Genomic DNA, 9,594 nt, shown 5'->3' on the forward strand with positions numbered 1-9,594 from the left:
GAATCCATTTGAATCGTCGACACGCGCATCACATTCTATCTTCATATATTTGCACCGTGTTGATTTTTCAAGGAAATAGTACTAATAATAAACTAATAATAATAGTACTAATAATAAACAATATCTCATAGAGCGCGGCGGAATAACCGCATGAAGAGTGCACTAGAGAATTTTTTGTATCAAACGACACAACTTTTCGTTTACCAAAATTCGATTTGAAGGATAGTTTTTAAAGAACTATTTAAATATTGTCGAATTAGCATATTGATCATTCTTCAATGAAGTGAAAAGAAAACAATCCATATGACTCACATGATATTTCATGATTTCGCGGGACGCGTGTCATTATTGACTTGCGCGCAATCTAATACACTAATTCGGCAACTTGAAATAGCTCTCACATATAAAAACTATCACTCGAACGGAATTTTTGATAAACGAAAAGTTACTTCGTTTGGTATCACTCTGTGCATATTCCTAAGATAATTACATAATATTTACCCATCTTCTTATCGTTAACTAAATTTTGAATGAGCCACTGAAGAAAGCGGATTTAGCTGATTTTTGCACAGTTCTACCTTCACTTGCTATTAATAAAACTTTATTCAATATCGATATACACTTTGCATTAAAAACCTGCAAGATGGATCTATGAAGATCTATAACGTTGATTTTTTTCAAGATAATGTTATGTTTTTATAAGATCTCGGGGCAGAGATAAAAAAAGGTGTAAGCTGTTCAAATATAAGAACTCCGAGGGACCGATAATCGGCGCTGATATCATGTTTTTTCTTTAAAATCACCTCTAGCATTACGTATTTTGGCACGTATTCTATTGTAGAAAATTTACATCATCCATCCAGTCGCTTAGCGAAGCTGAAACTCACGGGTTTAACATACCTAAAAGATAATACACATATATCCATTTGTTTTTAAAAATAATATATCAATATTATTTTATATACATTTATATATTAATACATACATATATACATACATACCTATACATATTAATATATATATATATATATATAACTGTACGTAAATATATGTCCACCACTGTATGTATGTATATATATATATTGTATATAGTATAGATTTACTTACCCTTGGCAGCAAAAGTAAGTGTTTTGATCCCGATAGGTAAGATTTCTGGACTGTAATTAATCAAAAAACTTCCATAACACAAGTGGTATAAAAGTTGCATAATACTGTCGCCGAAGTGCCCCTTATCCCTGAGAACGATTCATAATTCGCCACCTAAACGAGCATCTATTAATATATTAATGATGTCATATTATTATTACATCGCGATAATTCTCTTTGAATTTATACATAATTTATATGAACCTTATATGCATAATATCTGCATTTATATAACGTACCGATCAAGTCCGTGGTGTCCCGCGCGTGTCGTTCAGTTTTGTTTCCCGCATGCGACCGTATTATTATTCCATTGGCACGTTGATCTTCGCCAAGTTGTGCCACGCTAGATGACGATGATCCGGAGTATTGATGGTATCGATCCAGTGCTGCAAACGAGCACCCTTGCTGCCGCAACCCAGCATCAAGCCGCCTGGAATTTTTAAGAATATACCTAGCGATATTCGCAGAGTGTCTGTTTCGGAGATACGCTCTCTTTCAGCCAGAAATGAAGAGTCGAATCGACGTCGAACTTTAGCGGTCTGTCGATGCTCGAAATTTTTTGTCGATTCTAATCTAAATATAAACCTAGAATTGCGACTAGTAACTATCGACAATAGTTACTGTCGTTACGAAATATCATTTGCAACCAAATGACATTAATACGAACGAGACTTTAAAACAAACTAATGTTAGATTATTTTGTTCAAATAAAAAGAAACTGCCACTTTTTCTTTGGCATCTTCTCATCTCACAATGAGTCCGTCCATGGTTTCTATCCTGTAACGAATATGTCGTAATGCATAGTACCCATATAATTGTTCCTCTTAAGGAAGACTTTGTCCCAGACGGAGAGGCACAGCGTCAACCTCGTCAGCTCCGTCGAGGCAGTCACGAAAGAGAACTCTTCGTTCCATTCTGGATTCATTGTCTTTCGTTTGATGCTCGTGCACTGCGGGCTGCGCTCGACCTTCTTTTTCCCGCTTACCCTCTTGACAGTGGCACGCGCAGTCGAGGAGTCTGAAAGTTGCTGCCGAAGTTTATCGTTCGCATTCTCGACGAGAGCCAGTTTGACAAACGGATCGGAAAGCTCGTCTTTGCCCATGGGGAGGAGATTTGCGACACGGTGCACCGTGACCAACAACGCTCTCCGGCGCGTGCAGTAGTTGAGGCTCACCTGGATCACCCCACGGCAACTTAGACACATGCCCCAGGTGTCCTCTTCGTTGTCTACCTGCAAATCGGGATAATTCGAGAAATTATTGTCGAAGTTTGCTCCGCCCAATTACACGCAGAAACAGTCTCTATTTATCTCTACATTTTCTCTCTCTCCCTCTCTCTTCTTTTCTTTTCGTTCAATGCGATTTGACGCACATACTTGGTAGTGTTGCTGCAAAGAAACTTTGTAGTGCCTTGTTTCGTACGGCCGCAGTTCGTGCAGGGGGAACCTCGCTTCGCCCAGAAAGTCTTCGCCAAATGGATCCTCCTGGCTGATTAAGACGTGCAACGCTTTGCTGGCGATCTGAGGGAAAGATTTCCAACATGAGCTCATGATAACTCATTGTTCACAACTCGTGAACTTGTGTGCAGTCGCACCTGTTAGGATCATCTACTAGTACTTACATCTGCTTCCGTCGTGCGGTTGAAGTTCACCGTTTGGTGGAACTCGGGGTTGAGCGTGCGGTGCACCGCTCTCGTTCGCACCAGTTTGCTCATCGTTGCCTTCTTGACGGGCAGTATGTTCAGCTTGCAGAAAGGGTCGGCGAGGCCCTCGATGTCCATAGGTATCAGGCCGTTTGCACACTCCACCCTGCAGCGGAGGCACTGATCCGCTGGGTCATATCGCAGGAAGACCTCTAGGGTTCCGTAGTCTTGTCCTGTTTCTGTCTTCGGTACGGGAATTTGAGTTTTTTTTTCTGTTGCGTGCGTTTCGAGTCAGACTCTTCTCCAACTGCACTAAACCGTATTTTCTTACTTTGTTGCGAGACATGATTACTGACCTTGTGGGTATTCCGGTGTCTGGATCTTCGGCGACACGACTTGGCTGTTCCTGTGAGTATCGCTGGACGAACTATCCTGATCTTGGCAGGGCTTGCTCGCGTCCCGCTCCGCGTTCACCTCTAAGTGCCAATCGGTTTCTCGAGACTGCTCTACCGACGTCGTCGCCGTTGGCGTTCTTATTCTGCAATGAGATAAATTTGCGTAACTTCCATCGGCAAGCAGCTCGCCATCCTCGTCCTTACGTACCTCAGAGATTGTACCTTAGGGCCTTTGGATCGATTTAGGTGGACGGGTACGTTCTTACTCGCCTCCTCGACTGCCTCTTCCTGGAGGTCGACTTCAGCTTCGTTATCCTTCTCGTCGTCCACGAAGGACACGCGCTGCTGAAGTGGACTTCTGCCGCTCGCGGTCGAGCGAAGGGTGCCTTTTGAGCCCGTGGGGGACAGTTGACCACCTTGGGACAGGCAGGGCTTGCTCAGCCTGTCCGGACCGTTCTCGCGGTGCCCCAAAGGCGACGAGCCGCTTGGCTTGCCTCGGGGAGTGCTCGGCGACGAGATGCTGCTTGGCACGGGGCTGGAGATTGTTGACTTGATGGGGGTGCGATTGCACGGCAGGTTTGTGGGCGAGATGGGACGGCCACGTGCCATCGAGAGCCCTCCTCCCGTTTCATCGTCCGACGAGGAATCCTGCTGATCGGTCGATTCCGAGGACTTGTTCTGACGGCCTATCGCCCACGTCGACGTCCATCCACGCTCCTACGCACAAGTTTGAGCGATCTATTAAGCCGATCGGAAGATTCATAAAGCGCCTCTTTCTTTCTTTCTCTCTCATAAAACCGTTCGTTACGGTGATACTTTTTTTTTCTCTTGAAATACTTTAAAGCAAGCTCGTGGTTAAATATGTATTCAACGCTATCGCTTTCCTCGAGAACTTCTCACTCGGAACGTCGAGAATGTCGTTCGCGAATTCCTCGTACCTTCTTCTTCGGCGGGATAAACTTGGGCATACTCTTGAAAAACCAGCCGCCGCTCCTCATCCAGATCTCCCTGGTCTCCGCGCAGATCAGGCAGAGGTATTTCCTGTGCGCGTTGCCGTGGGACCACTGAATGATACGTTGCCGGAACACCATCGCCTGTTCCTGGAGGAACCTGAAGGAGCCTCGCATGGGCACTTTGCTTCCCTCTCCGTCGGCGCTGTCACTTCCTTCCAACGGATTAGGCTTCGTGATTTCGATGCCGCACTTTTGGCATACGTACTTTCGACAGTCCTTGCAGAGGTTTCCGCTTGCCCCCAGTACCGTGCCAAATCTATCGCCGCAGAGGCCGCAGGAACAAACGCAACGGCCGTTGACACGGCACCGTATTCCACAGCCGCTTCTCTGCCTAGACGTGGCCGACAACACGTTCTGCTTCACATTCTTCAGTCTTTCGACGAGCCTGCCGACTCGCTTCTGTTCCGACAAGTCCAGAGCCTCGTCCCGCTGTATCACCTGCGGAGAAACTTGTCGTCAGTCCCGAACCACTGCATCGGCTCCCGTTGAAAATTCTTTGTGAGTTTTCCCGAGTATCGATCACTTCCCAGATATAACACAGAGACGAATAGAAGTTCATAGAGAATTCACTTGAAAGTATACGTACAGAATTAGAGATAAATGAATATCTGTCGAATTCTTGAAGAATTAACCACAGTTCGTCTTGAAATATTCCGTCAGAAGTTCATTATAACGAATACTTGGCGACTTGATACGTTGAATATTCTAATTCGCGAGAGTTTATGAGTGTTTGTTACAATGATTTCCTGTGGCCGAGTTCAGCAAACGCTGTGTTATTTTCAGCTTTGTGTGTGCTTTGTGTGTGCATTATCATAATTGGGTCCTTTTTCACAAATAAATGATATCTCAGTATAATGAAAAGAAGAAAAGCGGCACCATTGTCGTTCCATTGAATCGTGATTGAACTGGACTTTCATAAATATTGTTACATTATAACCTAAAAATATGACTGCGTATAATGCAATTCTTCCTGTTCGGAGAACGTATCGAGAGTTGCACGGAGTTTTAGCGCATATGCACTATCGAAACCACTTCTCACGGTTTCGCTGTTCCGGCGCTGTTCTATACAGTCTCGTTTTTTTTCTGCCGTTTTTTTCTAGTTCCTGCCGGCTGCTTCCTGCGGTCTTCCATCGGCTCCTTCTGGTTCCCGCCGATGTGCTGCAGCTTGCGGTCTGCCACTGCCTCTTCCTAGATTCTACCGATGGCGCGTCGTCTCTTTCTGGTTCCTGTCGACGTCCTGAGGCTTTCCTCACGATTTTCTATTTCTTGCGCGCGCTCTCCCGAATTATCCTCAACGTTTTTCACAAGATAAAACATTTCCTACGGCATTCTTAATCGATCTTCTTCAAAAGAAGATCCCCGGATCACAGCCGTGACATTGCTATATGATCAACTGTTTTGAATTCAATTCATTAATATAAGATCGATTTGATTTAATAATCAATTCGTATCATCAATATTATAGTTTTCCACTCAACAGTATAAATGCTATGTATAACACATGTTATACGTAACATTTATATTGTTGAACGGCAAATTATAATTTTGACGTAATGTTACTTTTCAGAATTAGTGTACATTGGGTATTTTGTATTTCTCTTTTTGTTCGTAAACGCTGTCCCTCTTGAATTTTTAATGTATACATCTGTTGACATAAAGTAGTTCTATATGAATGTCTCAAGATGTTTTCAGGAATTCCAATCATGATGCATGTAACTTTCTAGATCATTCTTATAGTAGTCTTCTATGAATTATTTAAAAAAGTACAATTCAGGAAAGGAGAAAACTTTAGAAACACTTGAAAAATTCATCGTCGTGCTATCTGGGTTAACTTTTCCCCCAGGGCGGAAATATAAAAAATGAAATATTTTCAAATTAGAAAATTTATACTTTTCACGAGTTCCCACGCTAGAGGAGAGGATTTGTGACCCCCTGGGAGTTGATTATGAATCTTCTTTTCTAGCGTGAGTTCGTGAAAAGTGTGAAATTTTCTTGTTTGAAAACATTTCATTTTTCCGCCCTAGAGAAGACGTTACGTGATCGATATCTGGAAATTCAATCGAAATCGATTTAGAATAATGCTTTCATTGGGGGGAATCGCATCAGTCTCATTGTATATCAAAGTTCGTGTTGAAGAGCAGCGATATCGGAAGGTCGAGCGAATTGGATCGAGCGAGGTTTACCTGAATAATCATTTGTCGTTCGTTTTCGGTGAGCAAGTAAGGCTGTTGGGTGCCACGAGTGACGGTAGTGTTCGAATAATGAGGCCACAGGCATTCGAAGGATTTCGTTTTTTGGGACCATCCTTTGTTCAACCTAAGTACCAAGTATGCGAGATTCTATTATACGTGCTTCAACGGTAAGTGGATGCAAAAAGGGGATAAAACTTGGAGGGGGAGAAGGGGGTAACCCCTAAAACTTGCTGCTGTAGCGAAATAATGAAGAAAAATGTTAATTCCGATCACTCTAGCGTATGCGGGGAAATCGGCGGAGGCGTGAAACGAACTCACCTAGCCCGAAACTTGAGCTGCCGATCATCCGGGCAAACCCATCTGCCGCGTGACCAGGCCATTTCGCTGAGACTTACTCTGCATTTAGATCTTTCAACGTCCGATGCGAGGTGATTGGGCGTCGCCGAGGGATCTCGCCGTGTCTGAAAATGTCCGAGACAGCACGCGCGGAATCAAACTCTACCTTCGTCGCGCGTTCGTCGTGCACGGCCGATCGAACACCGTGCGCCAGGCGAACGCGTAAATTTACAGACGGAGTTCGCGGGAGTTTCCGCGGAAAATTCAATAAATCCGCCGCCGCCGTCTTGCTATCTGGTGCCATTGTTCATCGCGCGCGCGGATCGCGTACGGTTCACCGCGGTAAAGGGAACAAAGGAACCCTCGACGAAAGTGACTATATTTGCAACAGAATCGATATTTCCATGGTGCATACGGCTCGCGGCTCTAAGTCTTTTATACTTGTCTTATTAGCGGCGGCGTGTGTGCGCGCACGCGGGCGCGCGCGCGTGCGGCGTTAAAAAAAGGAACAAAGTCGTTGGAAAATGCAGTACCTGCTTTAGCACACGATGGGAGAAGAGGAGGGAGAAAGAGAGAGAGAGAGAGAGAGAGAAGAAAGACAAAGAGTCAGATGTATATTAAAACGGAAACCGGTGCGGTTGACGAGATTTCACGCCGGCGGTACGCCTTCGCAAGCGATCTATTTTCCTCGCTCGAGCGGGCGGGCGAACGAGCAGAGACGGACAAACCGCCTGCATGCGAAGAGGGAAAGAAAGAAAGAAGGAAAGAAAGCGCAATCAATCGAACCGGCGAGGCTGCGTTACGTCGGCGTTGCTGATCAATCGATGATGACGTGCGTGACATCGTCAACGATGCGTAAACCGCGCGCGCACACGTTATTCCATTATTAATAACGGAACCAGAGAGCCAGGCTCGTGCGGTTTCTTCGCGCGACTTCGGGCCTCACCACCGGGGCTCGCGCAAGCCACGTAATTAGATAGTTTATCGCATGCTCGATTAGGCCGCGTGCATAAATTAGGCTACGCACAGCGTACAATCTCCCTCCGAAAGCGAGCCTCCTTCATCGGATACGTGTGCTGAAATCGACGAGGTAGAATGATTCGACGTTCACATGGCAACGCACGCCGTCGCTACGAACTTGTGTGCCTCGTTTATCGATAACGTATCGGCAACGTTGCTCTGAACGAAAGCAACAGGAAGCGATATCCCATATGTCCAGATATAACGCGCGATATGTGTTTACGGTATTTTCTAAATTTAGACGAGAACTTGAGCGCAGTCAAAGCTGACGCGGAAGTACGTATCTCTCGGGAGCGTTAATTAAACAAGAAAAGGGACACGGTATGTGACGGAAGTAGGGGAGAAGAAATTTAAAAAGGCAAAATTTAAAAACCCGGGATTCGTGACGGATTGCGGAGCGGAACGGAAAATTCGCACCTATTTGCACACTTAACACCGCACAGTATCATTAACGCGTACACGCCGCATGTGTGTCGAGAAAAGGAGTCGTTGGATTACGATTCGAGGGAGAAGCGGTAGGAAGAGAAAGAGAGAAAAAGGGAGGGAAGGAAAGAGAGAGAGAGAGAGAGAGAAAAGAGAAAAAGAAGAAAGAAATGAAGAGGCCGTCGGAGACTCACCGGGTTGCAATCCGGCGTTTGTAAGAGGTCGTAGCTGTGGCCGGTGTCCGACGTTGGCGCTCACCTCGTCAATTAGCCGTCGCGCTAATTAACGTGCGTCGGCCCCGACTGTCCACTGGAGCTCGGGCGATCGCACAGACAGTAGTAGTGGTAGTGGTCGTCGTCGTTGAGTTGATCGTCACAAGCGCGACCGCCACGAGCTGCCACCACGGTGTCGTCATCCAACCAACAAGTGGGTGCTGACTGCTGGCTACTGCTATTGTGCTCGCTACTTATACCTTAGGAACTGTGCTCCTATGCGCGAGACTCTACTCGGTATATCAGCGAATGGCGGTAAAATGCGCGGGCGGGAGAGGATGGAGGCGGCGTGGGTGGAAAGTTGGCGAGAAGAGGAGGAGAGGAAAAGGGAGAGAGAGAGAGAGCTGCCCTAACTCATGCGATCCGCAGGGATGTATCAAACGAAGCCATCGAGCGCAGAGAGGAGAGACGCGAAAGAGAAAGTGGCAGGAGACGGGCGACGGCGGCAAGGGTGTCAGCGCGAAGGGATGGAATCGCAGAGAAGAGCGAGGAATCGAGCGCAACAGGCGTGGACGCATGTGCCGTCCCGTCGCGCGTTGTTTCAGCTCTCTCCCTCTCTCCCTCTCTCTCTCTCTCTCTCCGCTCTTGCAATTAGAGCTATCCGCGTGCCCGCTTCTCAATGTATCACAGCCAGTGGCTAGATAATCGTGCAGGTCGAGCGACGCGTGGAATTGGCGAGGAAGTAGGGCATTCCCCACGTAAAACACGGGGGGAGGGGGACTCCCCGCACGAGGAGGCTATCGCTCCCTCGTCCCTCTGGAACTGGGTTGCTAATTTTATAAAATAACGCATGCACGCATGTAGCGACGTTGCGAATAAGAGGGAACAGTGTCGCTGGTATAATCGAAAGGAATCCCTTCTTCCGCCTTGGTTCGCCGATACTCCTTAAATCTCCCGAAGGGAGATCCTCGGTCTCTTCTAAGTTCCTACGAGGAAAGCTCGATCGAGCTTTACACAGGACAAGTCGGCTGCTTTCAGTTATCGCCGCGATGATTTTCTCACTTATCCGTTCGTCGATCGAGCCTCCCTCTCTTTTAGTAACGGCGGTGGTACAAGGCAGGTACAACGTCCTTACCAGACGACTGGACGAAATACAAAGGGGATGATTTCCCGCACGTCACCGCGCAACCAGTGGCTGCACAAACTTCCCCCCCCC

General features: G+C 46.5%; 1 protein-coding gene across 5 annotated transcripts; it reads right to left on the reverse strand.

The window, feature by feature from the left end:
• Positions 1-584: 584 nt before the first annotated feature.
• On the reverse strand, positions 585-8,882 carry LOC106746287 (rabphilin-3A-like). Of its 5 annotated transcripts, none has more exons than XM_014622719.1 (12): positions 8,361-8,882; positions 6,706-6,848; positions 6,379-6,511; positions 4,121-4,633; positions 3,391-3,899; positions 3,144-3,325; positions 2,767-3,059; positions 2,522-2,665; positions 1,954-2,377; positions 1,386-1,576; positions 1,108-1,260; positions 585-900 (listed from the first exon to the last, which is right to left on the reverse strand). In XM_014622719.1, exons 2-10 carry the CDS (start codon positions 6,765-6,767, stop codon positions 1,449-1,451), a joined length of 2,388 nt encoding a protein of 795 aa, XP_014478205.1. In that variant the 5' UTR covers positions 6,768-6,848; positions 8,361-8,882; the 3' UTR covers positions 585-900; positions 1,108-1,260; positions 1,386-1,448. The 5 variants fall into 5 exon arrangements, with proteins under 5 accessions (XP_014478205.1, XP_014478233.1, XP_014478223.1 ...); XM_014622747.1 differs by having other exon boundaries at positions 4,121-4,292; positions 4,401-4,633; positions 6,706-8,882; XM_014622737.1 differs by having other exon boundaries at positions 2,767-3,026; positions 6,706-8,882.
• Between the last annotated feature and the right edge of the window lie 712 nt (positions 8,883-9,594).

The sequence above is a fragment of the Dinoponera quadriceps genome, unplaced genomic scaffold (genome assembly GCF_001313825.1).
Source record: "Dinoponera quadriceps isolate SergipeBrazil2010 unplaced genomic scaffold, ASM131382v1 scaffold120, whole genome shotgun sequence".
In the NCBI taxonomy this organism is placed as follows: domain Eukaryota; kingdom Metazoa; phylum Arthropoda; class Insecta; order Hymenoptera; family Formicidae; genus Dinoponera; species Dinoponera quadriceps.